The 16,061-nt window shown below is 41.5% G+C and overlaps 1 protein-coding gene across 1 annotated transcript; it reads right to left on the bottom strand.

Moving 5' to 3' along the window:
* Positions 1-282: 282 nt before the first annotated feature.
* LOC115765460 (glycerophosphocholine phosphodiesterase GPCPD1) lies at positions 283-2,457 on the bottom strand. Its single transcript, XM_030709024.1, has one exon. It carries the CDS (start codon positions 2,455-2,457, stop codon positions 283-285), a length of 2,175 nt encoding a protein of 724 aa, XP_030564884.1.
* Between the last annotated feature and the right edge of the window lie 13,604 nt (positions 2,458-16,061).

Here is a 16,061-nt window from a genome sequence, read left to right as displayed (position 1 = left end):
CAATGTGCATGACAAATAAGTAATACAGTTTTAAGAAACAGTGCTGCCACCTTGCGGAACACCAGCTTTGCCTTCGCCTTGGCATGGCGTTGCCACCTACGCCCAAAACTTTCAGCTAAAGAGATCTTAGACTTAAAAGAATTTTACTTGCACTTCGATTTGAAACAATTTGCTCTTTCAATAAAATCGAGTTTCTGATGGAAGTCGGTTATGTCCTTTCAAAAAAAAAATATAACAATGCTTGTTTGATAGATTGGAATCGAATCGTAGTTGCCGCCTCTGTTAGGGTCTGGCACACTTGAGTTGTCGCTCGCTTTCGAGCAGATTGCGAATATGATTTCGCGTTGCCAGCGAATCGATAAAGTAGATGAAGCCGAGCATCTCCTCGCCGACCTGATCCCGCTGATCGATGCGGTCGTAGGTGACGCCGACGCAACCGTAGCGCTTCATCTTGTCCCGGTGGCTCAGATCGCTGTTGGCCATGCCCCAGGTGATCGACTGCATGCGCAGATCCCGGATGAGGCCCAGCACGAGCGGCTGCGTGAGCATCGTGTTCGTATGCAGGCTCAGCCCGAAGAACTCCATGATGTAGGCGAGAAAGGCGCCGTACTCCAGCCGATTGACGCGCTGATCGAGAAACTGAATGGGCTGCTCGGGATCGACCAGCAGCAGGACGACCGGATAATAGTTCTGCTTGTAGCGTATCATGATGCAGATGTCCGCATTGAAGCTGGAGAAGACAATGCGCCGTTTGCCGGCAAGCCGAAAGACCACATCGAGCACGGTGTCCACATAGAAGTTGCGATCGAAGCACGGCTTCGAGCTCTGATCCTGCCAGCGCCGCTTGCTGTCCTGCTGCGGCCACTTCAGCTCCACGATAATGCCCAGCTGTTCCGGTAGACCGCCCCGCTCCGCATCGAAGACATCGCTGAGCAGCGGAAATGGCAGCTGCGACTCCAAATGACGATCGCAGTCGCCGGAGCAGCCGTCGCTCGCCGCATAACGCAGCGGCTGGGCCAGACGCAGTTCGTCATAGTTGAAGCACTGCAGCGGCACAACGATGTGTTCGCCTCGCTTGGCCCCGCCCATCGAGAGCAGCCGCAGGCGGCTGAGCTGTTCGTGCGGAAAGACCATAACGTCGTGATCTGCCGAGAGCTTTTCGACGCCCCAAGCGGAGCCCAAGGCAAATCGCAGCACAAAGTCATGATAGACCACAACCTGGGCGTCTTTTGTCAAATGCACGTCCAGCTCAACCATGTCCGCATGATGCAGGGCGGCGCGCTTGAAGCTGAACAGAGTATTCTCGCGATGCACATTGTCGCCGAGGCGATAGGTGTTGCCCGTGCCGCGATGCCCGATGTCCAGGGCCAGATGGGCCTCGCGCCAGAAACGCTCGTAGGTGACGCTCAGGTTGCAGCTGATGGACTCGAGCGGTCGTATTATCAAATACGTGAGATTCATTTCGATCAGCGGCCGATGCGTCGAGGCGCAGGTAATCTTGACGCGCACCTGACCCTCAGAGCCGATCAGCTGCTCCGGCTGTATGAAACCATAGCCATAATGATACGGCGGCTCGTCCAGGGCGCACTTGTAGGCGAACGTGTACAGATCCAGCCGAAAGATTGTCTCGCGCGGATGCCGCAGCGTGCAGTGAAACAGCTGCAGATCCGCTGGGCCGCAGCAGGCGCCCGCCGGCGGCTGATAGCGCAGCTTGCACGAATTGCGTAAATTGGCCACCTCCGTGTAGGCCAGCTGCATGTCCAGCCGGACGGGCATTGTGGTGCGACGCCTCGCCACGGCCGCCGTCGACAGGCGCAGCGATTCCAAATGCCGCACACCGCAATCGGGCGGCTCCGTCTCGTACATGGGCTGCATATAGACATAGATGAGGCGCGGCGTCTGCTTCAGCCAGATGAAGGGCGCATTGAAGATCTTGAACTGGACAAAGGTCTCGGTGGTGGCCCAGCCGCGATCCACCTTCAGCACAGCATCAGGTCCCTGTTCCAGGCCAAAGTGTTCGCATCGCTTCAGCATATTGTGACAGGGCCGTATCACGCGCGGCTGCGGCATCACCTCCCAGAAACGGATGAGCACATCGTCCAGCAGCGGATCGTAGCCAACGATGCAGTATCGATACTCGATATCCTTGTGCCGCGGTATGCGCACCCGGCTCTCGAATTTGCGGCAACTGCACTGGCCCGCACAGGTGCAGTTCGCCGGATCCATAATGTACACCAGCTTCGGATCCCAGTTGCCCAGCTCGTCGCAGTTGCCGCTAATAGCCACATGCTCGTTGCCCTGCAGCGGCATCTTGATGCGCACACAAAATGGCCAATCCGTATAGACAATCTCCTTGGTCGGCTCTTCGCCCTGCTGCTCGTCTGGCGGCAGCGCCGCCAGCTCCTCCGCCGGCGGCTGGCATTCCTCGCGCTCGTTTGCAAAGAACCAGCGATGCATTCTCTCTCTCTCTTCTCTCTCTCTTCTCTCTCTCACTTCTCTGTATATATATTAAAATGCTCAAACTCCCCAAATTCTCTAGAAAAACCCGTAAATTTAATGCAACAACTTTACACAAATTGTTCACATCGATTCCTTTGTTTCATTCATTATTTTATCTAATTTGATTTACAACAAAGCAAAGTGCTCTGTGTCCGACTAGATGATACCCTGCATACACACACACACACACATCTTTTGCAGTAGCTGTGCTTCTTCTTTACCCTAGTTCCCTGTATGAAAGAACTTATTCTCGAATAACTTTGGTGCTTCTAGTCCGATCTTTGTGAAATTTTCAGTTCTTCAACAAGGCATACCAAAGGCTGTATATACCAAGGCCCAAGGCTGGAACGAGAGCTGACATGATAAAATTGAAGACTGGCTCGTATAAGCTTCGAGATATGCAGCCCCTCCACGTACTGTTCCCTATGACCTATAATAACTAATATACCCCGGCCTTGCCCGATCTTTGAACAAACAAAAAGGTTTCCCACAACAGTTCTTGTTGTGTGTCCAAAATTTCAAGTCTCTAGCCCTCATAGTTCTCGAGATCGAAGCGTTTATCGATACGACACAGACCAGAATACTTTATGAAATGAAGAAAGCCAGATGCATCCACTTGCTGCCTGTATACCCCTTCTGCGCATTATCCACAAATACAGGGTATCTGATTGGCAAATTGTGCTGCATATCAAGTATTTAAGGTTGTGCTTCTTCTGCTGCCTCTTGGTAATTGTTCCCCGAGGCGCAGTTGAGGCCAACAATACCAATTTGATTTTCAGTTCGTTACTTTTCATAATTTTCTTTTTCCAAAACGGAAAGCTGGGTGGGAGTGGATGCAGGGGGTTGGGCTTGGGGCAAATCTAATTGGACCCGTGTCGTTTTATGTTTGACATGTTGCCCTCTTAAAAAAAAAACAGCCTCACAAAATTCTATTTAAATTGTCGAAATCCGCTTAGGTTGGGCCTTTGCCATATTTGATCCCTGGGACTCGAATTGGCTCACAGCCGCTTTTGGCCACGTTTCGTGTCGAATTTCGAGCAGCTCGCAAATCGAATTGTTTAGTTTGGAATTTTGTTTTTGTTGTATTCTTGCTCTTGCTAAGCCTAAAAGCTACTTAAATCGATGGAAAATTTAGGGCTCGCTTTTAAGTAGAAGTTCGGGTCGGGCATATACCCTGTAATATTGTCTATATTATGCTTAAGCTATGTCGGGAACTGAATGTGTGAAAAAATAGTTTCCTTATTATTATCTTCTATCTTATCTATTATCTTATCTATCTTCTTATATCTTATTTTATCTTATCTTATCTATTATCTTATATTCGTATAGAGGGTATCATAATTCTGTCATCAAATGTGTAATAGAAGAAGAGTTTTCTGATCTTGTAAGCTTTATATATTCTTAATCCTTATGAACAGCAGAGTCCATAGAGCCATGTTCTAACTATCCAACCATCTAACTAACTATGTGAACTAGCTCAGCTCTGATTCGATCTTGATGAAACTTGGTCAATATTCGTCTTGTTGCTGCTGGCAGTATATATATCGGAATTGGCCGGATCGGGCCACTATATCACATAGCTGCCATAGGAACGTCCGGTCGAAAAATAAGTTCTTATATGAAAAACTTGTTTGTTTTTTCAAGATATCGGAAACAAATACTAGAATATACTAGGCTTAAGAAGTCTTATCATTATCGGACTACTGCATCTTATAGCTGCCATATGAATGATTGATCTACAATTAAGTTCTTGTTTGAAAAACTTTTTTGTTTATCAAGATAAGTTGAACAAACTCGGCATATATTAGTTCTACAATGCTGCTAATATATGATCCAAATCTTATCAATATAGGACTACAATATCGCATAGCTGCCATAGGAAAGATCGGTCAAAAAGTAAGTTCTAAAGGGAAAAAAGGATTGGTTTTTCAAGTTATCTTGAGTAAATTTGACATTTTTTAGTCTAACCGTGCTTCCTACATATAAGCCAAATCTTATCAGTATCGGACTAGTATATCTTATAGCCACCAGAGAAACGAAAGGTCAAAGTTTCTGTAAAGAGAACTTTGCTTGTTTCTTCTGGATCGAACTCGGCATTCATAAGTTTAACTGTGCTCCTTTCATATATATGCGAAATACCATCAATATAGCAGGACTATATCTTATAGTATATATATAAGAATCAATCGAAAAAAGGGTGTTTTTGCTTCTTCATTTAATTCAATTCAGCTCACATATCTGCCTAACCGTAAGCCACATGTCTGTCAGGGTATTTAATCTTCGGCGTGAATTACTTTCCCATAAAAATATGTCTCATATGCCCAGCGTTAAGCGCTGGACAGTTACCTTATTATTTATACCAAAACTAGTTATATATATTGTATATATATATATAAAGTATTATCCAAGAATCCAGCCTTGGAAAAGTTTAAGAAACTTTTTTTTATACCCTGAACCCATTCAAAATGAGTATAAGGGTATATTGTATGTGTCCAAATGTATGTAACAGGCAGAAGGAAGCATCTCCGACCCCATAAAGTATATATATTCTTGATCAGCATCAATAGCCGAGTCGATCTAGCCATGTCCGTCTGTCTGTCCGTCCGTCCGTCTGTCCGTATGTATGAACGCAAGGATATTATAGGTTCTAGAGACTTGAAATTAGATGCAGGTGCTCCTAGTTCCCGCGCAGATCGAGTTTGTTTCCGATAATCGATAACTTACTTCGTTTCCAAGCAATCGATAAAAATCGATATCGATATGCAGTTTTTTGGGCAGTTTTGGTAAATAATAAGAGCTAGAGTCACCAAACTTGACAGATAGCTTCTAAAATGGAATATATATATGCATTTGATGGTAGAAGAAGAAGAGGGTTTAGGGTATACCCTAGTCGGGAGCACCCGACTAGAACCTCTTACTTGTTTTTTGTTAATCTTAGTGTGGCGGATGTGGCCAGAAATTGTTCTAATTCAATGGGTTTGCCAACAAAATCGATAATATGCAAATATGACAAGGGAGAACTAAGAGCACACACACACACACGCACACACGCACACACGCACACACACACACATGGGCAAACACTCGTGTTGTATCTAAAGCAGCGCATAAAACAAACAAACGCTTCAAGTTCTCAATCCCAATTCCTCCCACGCACACACACACACACACGCACACACACACACACTCACACTCTCTCGCACACACATAAGGAAAATAACTAAATACGCATTAGCATCCTGTCGGATTTGCCTTTATTATTGCTGCTGTGACGACTCGTGCTAAGAAGAAGAAGAAGCAGCAGCAGCCGCAGCGGCAAGCAGAGCTTAAGCGCCGCACAGTGGTGCAAGAGCGTTGAGCACTTGACGAAATTCAGTTCCTTTTAGAGATTTGCTAGATTTAGGTTTACTAGCTTAAAGATTTACTAGATTCAAGATTTAACATATCAAAGACTTATTGCCGGCTTGCCCGTGGCCTAGTTTTGTTTGAAATATAACTTTTTCGCTTCTTTTCGCCCGTGAAAAACAAAAACTGATCTATTTGAAAATATGCTGAAATTGCATGAAGTACGTGAATGAAGAACCATAGTTCGATTCAAAGCTTTCCATCCATGCTTATTCTTACAAAAAAAAAACAATAATATTTTTAAATTTTATCTACCATTTTTATTGGCCGTAATTCGTAATATTTAAAATTGATACATTTTAAAATAAAACAAATTTTTTTTTAATTATTTTTCAATTATTTGTTTTCTTGTTGAACATTTTTATTTTTATTATATTTCCTTCATTAGAATTTTAATTATTTATTTTTGTGCAATTTTTCTGCATTTAACATTTTGTTTAGCTTAACAATTGACATTGAACCACGGTGCATGGGCAAAGTTTTAGTGCTCCAAATTGGGGGAAGGGGCAGCAAATTTCAGCGAATGTATGCAGAGTGTGACCGTAAGCATTATTTATGGAGAATGTGGGCACACACAAACACACAGACACAGACACACACACACACACACATGCAAAGGCTATAAAAGCAATAAGGACATTCATCTTCATAATTATGGGCTAGCGGAGAGTTTGGGGGGGAGAGAAAAAGTGGAGATATTCAAATGCAAAGAGAAAGTTTTGCATACGTCTGTCGTCGAGTGTGTGCGCGCATATGTGTGTGTGTGTGTGTGAGTGTGTGTGTGTGCGTGTGAGTGTGCGTGTGTGTGCGTGTGCGTGTGTGCCAGGCAGCCCCTGGCTATGGGATTTTATGGAAATGACAGTTAAGCTCAGGCCAAACTGGACGCTGGTCACACTAATGAATGCCATGCGTGCCTGTGTGTGTGTGTGTGTGTGTGTGTGTGTGTGCTTACCGGCGTCGAAATGCAATCAAATGGAAATTGTTAAAGAAAGCAAAAATGCGAAAAGGGCAAGGGGCGGGCAAGGGGCAAGGGGCCTGGCATTCCATACGCTCCGCTGCGTTCGAGCAGGGATGCGAATTTGTCGAAGGGCTGGCGGCGGGGTAGGGGGTGCGTGGCGGGTGGAGGGTGCACTGCGCCGGACTTTGCACTAATTACGCAGAAAACATGTCCGGCACGACGCGAGCCTCGAGGCAGGGCTTGCTCTGCTTTTGGCCAAGATTTTTGCTTGACTGCAATTTAAATGCGACTTTGTTGCGTGGGCGGGGGGCGGGGTTCAGGGTTGGGTATCTGCAGCAGCTCAAAGGCCATTATTAGATGGGCTTAATTCTAATCCGAAACACGTTCCAATGTCCAGACGGTCGAGTGGTGCGAGCCCGAGGGGTTGGCCCGTCGATCATTAGCGTGATTTTTATACACCCAAATTGATTTTGCGCCTCAATGGAAGCCAACTAGCAAAAATGTCTATTTAAATTAATTAAATAACTTTAATCAATTGAACTTTCCTTCTGAGAAGCGCTAATAAAGTTTAATTCAGTTCGTTTACATTTGCTTTTAACTTGACGAAACTTTAAACGTCAACTGTCGTCATTTCAAGCAGCGTTGAGTTCGTTGAGTTCGTTGAGTTGGCTGAACGCTTGGCAACAGCTGCGCAACAGCTCTGCATCGCGAACGACAGCTGCCGCACTTATCGATAGTTTCAATTTCAACAGCTATCGATAGGCCGCACAACAATTGCCGCCACATTGAAATCGTTTTGCGCTCAACTAATTTGAAAGTCAGGAAATTTATTGAAAGGCGGGCAGATTTTAAATGTAAAAACAATATAAAATGTAAGCTGCAACTGCAAAAGTTAAGTATTTAAATAATATTATAGACAAGTTGAAAATGATTTAAATCAATTGTTTAGTTTGTTGTTGTGAAATGTTGTTAAATGCGAAAGCAAGCAATATTTCTAAAAAAGCAAAGTAAATACAGTTAATTTTAAGGAACAAACAACAAGAACACTTGGCACACATCAATTTAATTTATATTCAATATTTATTAAATACCAAAAAGCAGTAAGTGTTAGAAAACTAGCGAATTGCGGCCGCTGCCGCAACACGGCCATTTGATTGGCTGGCGCGCAGCGATTTGGCAATTTGACAGTATCGCATTGCCGGCCACACTGTCAGACAGTGTCAGTGTTGCAACGTACCGAGGTAGCGTATATCGCCCGACCGCCACAATCTGTCGACCGTTCGGAGCCTGCCGTAAAAATTTCAAGGTGAAAAGTTTGTAATTGAAAATAGCAACAAATACCGCAAGCGCTAGCATAATAAGTAAATGGCAGGCAAAGTGTTAAGCGCTAAATGCAAAGCCAATTCGTACGCAATACAACGCAGCACTCAGCGCCGAAACGTATCACAAAAAAAAAATGTGTGTGTAAAGTGAGTGCGAGCGAGTTGCATGTGTGCGTGTCTCTACATTCGTGCCAGTGTATGTGTGTGCGTGCAAATTGAATAAGAAACGGGCACAAAAAAAGAAAAAAAAAGAGAGCAAAAGTAACGGCAGCAATGCAACATTTGCGCTGAAAATGTGATTTATTTACCAAACAACAAATACAAGTGCTAAACAGTTAACAAATATAAATCTATTAAGCGCAACGCTGTGTGCGTGTGCGTGTTTCTGTGTGTGTGTGTGTGTGTGTGTGTGTTGGTGCGCCCCGTGTTGGTGGACGCCGACGACTCTGTGTGTGCATGTACGTACATGAATGTACATGCATATATATATGTGTGTGTGTGTGTAGTGGAAAAAAAACGTAAAAAGTTTTTTTTTTATGTTGTTGCTTGCCATTTGGCGACGTCGTCGGCGCTAAATTGTTTAATACCCCTCATTGTTGTTGTTACTGCCACGGGCAGTCCATGCTTAAAGTGGCTACGACTTTTCTACTCATCTCTTTTTTTGCAAAAAAACTTTTTTTTTTTTGCGCAAATCTGCCATGCACGAGTTTCGTTTACTTAATGCTCTCCCCCTCTATCGCACGCGCTGCTGCTGCTGCTGCTGCTTCTTCTGCTGCTTCTGCCGTCGTTGTGTGCGGCGCTCTCACGCTCGCAGCGCTCTCGCAGTTGACGCGCGCTCTCTCTCTCTCTCGCTCACGTCAAATTTGTTCCTTTTGTCCGATTTTTTTTTTTTTTTGCTTTTTATTTTAGTTGCAAAACGAAAATTCAACATATTTCTTTTGTGGCGTTCAGTTTTCGTTAAAATCTCATTGAATTTAAATGCATAAAAAGTGGTAAAAATTAAAAAAAAAATCGGAGTTGTAAGTTGATTGCAATTGCAGAATGCGCCGCAACGTCGCAGTCGCCGTCAGCTGCACAGTGCAACAAATCGATGTGAAAAGCAGCAGAAACAATAAACAACAATAACAATTGTGTGTGTGTGTGTGTGTGTGTGTGTGTTGAGTGTTGGCAAAATAAATAATAATAAACAACAAGAAGTGTGTTGCAAAACTAACCAAAAATATGAATATTCAAATGCAAGTGCTTTCAGTGTGTGCGTCGCTGCCCTACGCCGACGTCGCAGTCGCAGTCGCAGCCGATGTCCGCCCATCCTTGCAGCTGTTCTTGTTGTTGCTGCTGCTGCTGCTGTTGTCGCAGCAGAATTAAATGCGTTGTTGTTGTTGTTATAATTTTCGTTCACTTTCGCTTCATTTTCGCTGCGTTTGTTGTTGTTGTTGGCAGTTTTTGCACTTTGTACCTATTCACATTGTTGTTGCTGTCTTACTCACGCACACGCACACACACACACACACACGCGAGTATAGATTTTTCCGATTGGGTGCCGTTGGTCTTATTGGAAAAACAGCTGGCATAGCAATTTAGTCATTTTGTTTATAACTAAATCAGCTGTTTGCACTCTGTTTACACCCATTTCAACTCAATCTTTAACCAATGCAAAAAAAAGAAAGAAAGAAAAAAGAAGTAAAGTGAGACGACTCTGATTCCAATTAAAAGGTAATACGAGACGCCGCACCGATGACTAAATGTCCAATTGGATAAGCCTACTACGGAATATTACCACCCCCCCACCCAACCCAATCCAACCCCTCTCGTCTATAACTGTGTGAGTGCATTGATTCAGACTATATACATGCATTTTTATAGTATATCTAGTATTCATTTATTTGTCACTCTCAAGCGGAAGTCTACAGTTTGCTTTACAGGGCAATTCCAGTTGGATTCCGATTCGATTCCAAAATCTGACTATATACATATCCCCTTGTGCTCTACAGGCCTTGCTTCTAATGGAAAAAAGTCGATAAACTATAGTTCATCAATATTTCATATAGTATTTCTACTATTATTATATATTGAAACAGAAATTAATAGAAATTATTCTCGATCTTGGGCTCCTCCAGTGAAAACTTTTCAAACTTTTCTTCAGATATTGATTTCTTGTCTAAATTCCTTTCTAAATGTCTGAAAATGTTTGAAAATGCGATTAAAATAACGTCCATTTGGTATTTTCTAGAAGTTCTAGGCTCCGATCCTAGAGTTCTCTAGATTCTGTATACCTCAATTTGAGTTTGACTTCCCATCCGATTTCAATGTAATCTTTGGAGATACTTCTTTTTTGTCTAAATATCTTTCAGTCAAACTTGGGCAATACTTTTTATAGGGAATTGCGAGAGTTAATTCTAATTTGCTTTTATCTGATAAGATATATAAATATGATATAGTTATATATCATTTCCGCACAAAAAGTATTCTCTAGATTGATTAAAATTTTGAAAATGATTTTAATAGTCAATATAGAGCTTGTTTTTACTAGAAAAAGTAATCCCCATATTGCATAATTAAAAGAACTCAATATATTCAAGAATTTAACATACGTTCAAACCTGGTCCAATTAGAATTCCAATTGGAATTTGGCTACACTTTCGATTTCTCATAGAAAAGAATACTCTGGTATGGCGCCTACTTCTCGGGCGAGTTAATATTATAATTAACCTTGAGGGCAGACAAAGGAGTTGTTGTTGTTGTTGTTGTTGTTGTTGTTGTTGCTGCCACATGAGGCAAAGTTGCAGACTCGTCTTGATTTCCTCTCGCAGTCTTGTCTCATGTTTCAATTCTAAACGCAGGCCACACTTGTTCCTCCTCTCCTCCTCCTCTTCTTCTTTATGCTCGTCTTCTTCTTGTTGATTTCTGCTGTGTCATCAGCTGCGATAAGGTCCAGCCTTTTATTTTGTAATCGGTTCTGTTTAGAAATACGATATATATCATGAACTGTTTGTTCAACCATTTGTTAAAACACAGTTTCATTTTGCAAGCGATTGCAACAAATGGACGCAACTTTATGCAACTTCTGAGACGAGCGTGGGGCGGGGTGGGGGTAGGTGGTAGGGGGGAGGGGGGAGGGGTGTCTGCCGGCACAGCGTGCGCCAAGTCACGTCTTCGCCGCGTTGTACCAAATATTTTTGTTGACAAACGCAAATGTATTGTAAATACAATTGATTATGATATCTTTTTTATTCCAAATATACCCTGGAAATTTCTATTCCGAAAATGAGCATATTCCATCGAATGGCCAATAGGAAAATTCTCTGTATGATTTCAAGATTTTGAAGGCCAGATCATAAGATTGCAAAATTGATAAATATATATTTTCCATATACCCTGGAAATTTGTGCTGATATATTACCGAAAATCCGAAAGCTCTTTGTAGAGGAACCGTAGATCAAAGATCCCAAAATTGATAAATAAATATTTTATACACGAATATTTCATGCACTGATAAGGAACATACTGAGATGTTGCACACCCTTCCTACTTTAACCAATATGCCTACACACGAATTGCCTTGATTTTTCGTATATATAAACTAGATATATTAATACTGCAGCACTGCAAATTTTATAACAATCGGACAATAAACAACAAAGTTATAGAAGAATACATATTCCAAAGTCTCGAGTCGCAGCAAAAGCAGAGTATCTGCCGGTCGACTAGCGCTCTCCAGCTGCGTCTGATTTGTGCATGTATTTGTTGCTGTTATTTACTTTAGCTTGATTTAATTTGCTTTAATAATTGAAAAGATTCCAACGTTTTTTTTGGTATGTTGCGTATCTTCTGGATGTGTGCAATAACTTAGCGTCTGCTTTGCTCTGGCTCTTCTTTGTTCCGTTATTTTTGTTTGTTTCTTGGCCCTTGCAGCACTTCCTTCTCTCGTGAGTCACACAACTTTTGGGTTTTGCTCTCGGGTTCGCATTGATTTCGTTTAATTAAATTGCATTTAAATTTGCTTTGATTTGCATTTCACTTTGACCTTTTCCCTTTTGGTCTTTATCTTCGTTGCTGCTGTCGCAGTCGCTGCCGCAGTCTCGGTCGCTGCCGCTGCCGCTGCCTCTGCTATCATCATCAATATTGATTACCGGCAGCTGTCTTCTTCGTCTTCTGCGAAGAGAGAGAGAGAGAGCGCGCCAGTGAGAGCGCGTGCCGACAATGTGCTGCCATACTCCGCACTGCGCTCTGCTGCTCTCTTCTGCAGTGCTCTGCTGCGCTCCCTCTGCTCCCTCTCCCTCTTGCGCTCACTCGTTCGTTTAGCTCGCTCGCTTTGGCAATTTGCACTGTTTGTTTGGCATGTTAGCCCCCCGCCGCAGCCCTGGCCCATCGCACTCGTAGGCGCCCACGTTGCTCGCTGTCTTACGCGTGTCTGACTGTGTGCCTGTGTGTGTGTGTGTGTGTGCGCGCTTGTGTGCGTGCCTGTAGGCAGGAGGCCAACAGGCTGCCCCCCTCTCTCTGTCTTTGCTGCGCTCTCGCTCTCACGGCTCTATGGCAAAATTGTTGCAATTTGTTTAACGCGCATTCGCTCTCTCTCGCTCTCTCTTACCATATGTAAGTTTTCTGCACTCTCTCCCTATCTTGCGTACCCCTACCCCTTCCTCCACCAGCTAGCCCTCTTTCGGTCTTCTTTGCGCTGCGCTATCTGTTGTAGTTGTTCTTCATTATATTTTTTGCTTCATCGATTTTATACTTTGTCGTTGCAATTAGTTCTTCTTCTCTCTCTCTCTCTCTCCATCGCTCTTCTTCTCATCTTCTGTTGCTGCGCTTTGCGCTTGTTATTGTTATTGTTGTTGTTGTGCTTCTTTTTGTTGTTCCGTTTATTGTTTGTCGCCTCTGTTGAGGCAGGCGTCGGGCCAGCCAGGCGGCCCCCCTTCAAGGCAAATTGTATCTGTTGGATACATTCGCAGCGAGTGCAATTCTTGCACCTAGCCATCAGCTACTTTGAATTACAGAGATATAAATTACAGTTAGCCAAGCTTACGTGCGCTAATAGAAATCTAAATGGGCCTCTCCAGGTAATCACAATGTGGGCAAATGTAATAAAAGTCGCTCAGCTGGTAAATCATTTGAAAAACATGACTTACACAACACTGAACACCCCTAATGCAATTGGATATAGCTTTGATTTCCGATAAAATAGCAAAAATAAATCATTTCAGCAACAATAAGAAATTGCGTTTCTTTATAATAATACAATTTGATATCAAGGCTCAGATTTTTTTTTATAATTTTACTAAGCTCTCGAAGTTTCATTAGAAATATCGCCTGTTAATCTTGTCTCTTAAAATTCTCAACTAATTCAAGCACAAAGACGTTCCAGATTCCGAAACTCTGTTAAACGTGTTCTCAAATGCGCAAACTAATTGTCGTTAGATTCTGTTGCCAAATTAAGTCACCTGTGCTGGAAGGCAAGGCCAATAGAGCTCTACCTGACCAGTGTTGACCTATAACAGATTTTTTGTGTTTCTCCTACTTTTTTCATTGTTTTTGTTTTGCTGCGTATTAAAAAGTTTTTCTGTGTCGTTTGTTTCACGTCAAATAATGGTTGGCTCCAAGGTCTTGACTTTGCCTTCGGGCTGGGGGCACACGCAAAAGTTCAAAACGTCAAACACACGCGCCCGCACACACACACGCACACACACACACACGCACACACACACGCTTATGACAGTTAAACAGTACACGAAATTTATGAATGATCGCCAAAGCTTACGGCTATTAACAAACACAAATACACGCATCCGTTCATTTACGCATTTTTTTTTGTGTTCTTTTTTTTGCAAATTTTTACCATGAATCCACGGTAACGGGTGAAAAGGGTATGATGGTTTTTTGTATAGGTATGCAACAGGCAGCTGGAAGCATATTAGAACCCAGAAAGTATATCAGGGCGACGAGCTGAGACTATCTAGTCAGGAAACTATAAAAGCTAGAGACAATATTTGAAATATATATCATATATATATACTTTGTCTATACCACACGCACAATAGGCTTGTGCTTTATTGCGTAGCTCCTTATTTCATAATATTGAAATAAAATCTTTTTTCTGGCTAAATTTCTTATGCATAACTCGAGGATTATAGGAGCTAGATGCACAAAACTTGCTATGTAGGACCTCATATAGAACATAAACATGAAAAATGTTTACCTTTTTTGATACTTCTCCCTTAAAGTAAAAAGAACTTACTATCAGGTACTTTTGCACCTTTATGCCTGAAATATTTTACTAAGATCGGACTATAAGGTCCGAGGCATTGCCTATAAGAATATTCCTTCTTGCCTCAACTTTTAGATATTAAATGCTGATAAACTGTAGAATTGCAAAGATGATCTGAAATCTGAAGAATCGGGGCAAATATTTCATCAGAAACTGAGAAATATCGAGCAGAATTTGTTTATAATTAAAGCTAGGGTATATTCACGTCGACTAAGCAAGCTTAAGGCATATTTCACTGGCTTTTAATGTTGATTTTGGCATCGTCAATTGCGCGTTTATTTCCGTAAACAAAATCAATTAAATAATGGAAAACAAAACCAAAATTTGAAAGATAAAAATGCCGAACAAAAAAAATAAGCAAATATTTAAAATATTAAAACTGTGGCACAAAGAAAGCAACAACAACAACTTGGCCAACAAAATTGTTGGCCAAAAACACGCCAAAGGAAACTCGTCTAATGTGCCACTTAACTAATTCAACAAAACTGCGACGTAAAACGGAAATAATGAAATCAATAAAAAGAATAAAAATAAAGAAAAACTCAAAATCTTCTTCATCATCCGCATGCTAATGATGATCAATGAAATAGTTAAGCCACAGTGGAACTACGCAGTTAAGAAATCTACTGCCAGCACTAATAGATACAGCCAGAGGCAGCTAAAGCTACAGCTGGAATCAAGCTAAAGGCTCAGATTTAATATGCTAATTCATAAAGTACAATCAAGCCCAAGATGTAATATGATAAATAGAAAGATATAGAAAGTACAATGGGCTACAACAAGCTAAAGAGAACAACATTATTCCAGATTATACAAAAAAGTATTCTTTATATAGATTGATAAAGAAAGTACAATAACATGAATGAAGCTCAAGATTTAATATGATAAATACAAAGGTATAATACCTAAAATGATTGGGTTACAAACACAAGATTATTACAGAAAATGCAAAGCTAAATTCTATATATCTTCACGAATCTATCTGATAAATAGATTGATAAAGAAAGTACAATAACATGAATGAAGCTCAAGAGTTAATATGATAAATAGAAAGATATAAGAAGTACAATATCAGATAATACAAAGATAAATTCTATATATCTTAACCAAGCTATCTGATAAATAGATTGATAAAGAAAGTACAATAACATGAAATCAAGCTCAAGATTTAATATGGTAATGGGAATGATATAGAAAGTACTATGGGATGCATAATGCCTCAAACGAGCTAAAAAGAACATTATTTCAGATTATATTAGAACGTATTCTATATATCTTTATGTATATAGATTGATAAGGGAAAGTACAATAACATGAAATCAAGCCCAAAATTTAATAGACCTCATATAGAGAGTACAATAACAAGGAATATGTAATGTCTCATGAGAACTTAAAGGAACAACATTATTCCAGATAAAGTACAATAACATGAAATGAAGCTCAAGAATTAAATATGATGCATAGATGGAGAGATATATATATCAACATGATATACGCATTGTTTCATACGATCTCATAGCAACAACATTATTCCAGATATTCCATGCAAATGGTATATTTCATATATCTTAAGTAACTCGAATACTTTTGCTTAACCTTGCATCAAGTTTCTTCA

The sequence above is a fragment of the Drosophila novamexicana genome, unplaced genomic scaffold (genome assembly GCF_003285875.2).
Source record: "Drosophila novamexicana strain 15010-1031.04,08,12 unplaced genomic scaffold, DnovRS2.1 tig00000974-arrow-arrow-pilon, whole genome shotgun sequence".
In the NCBI taxonomy this organism is placed as follows: Eukaryota; Metazoa; Arthropoda; class Insecta; order Diptera; family Drosophilidae; genus Drosophila; species Drosophila novamexicana.
The sequence above is the reverse complement of the archived record's forward strand: the minus strand, read 5'-3'. Positions and strand labels throughout refer to the sequence as shown.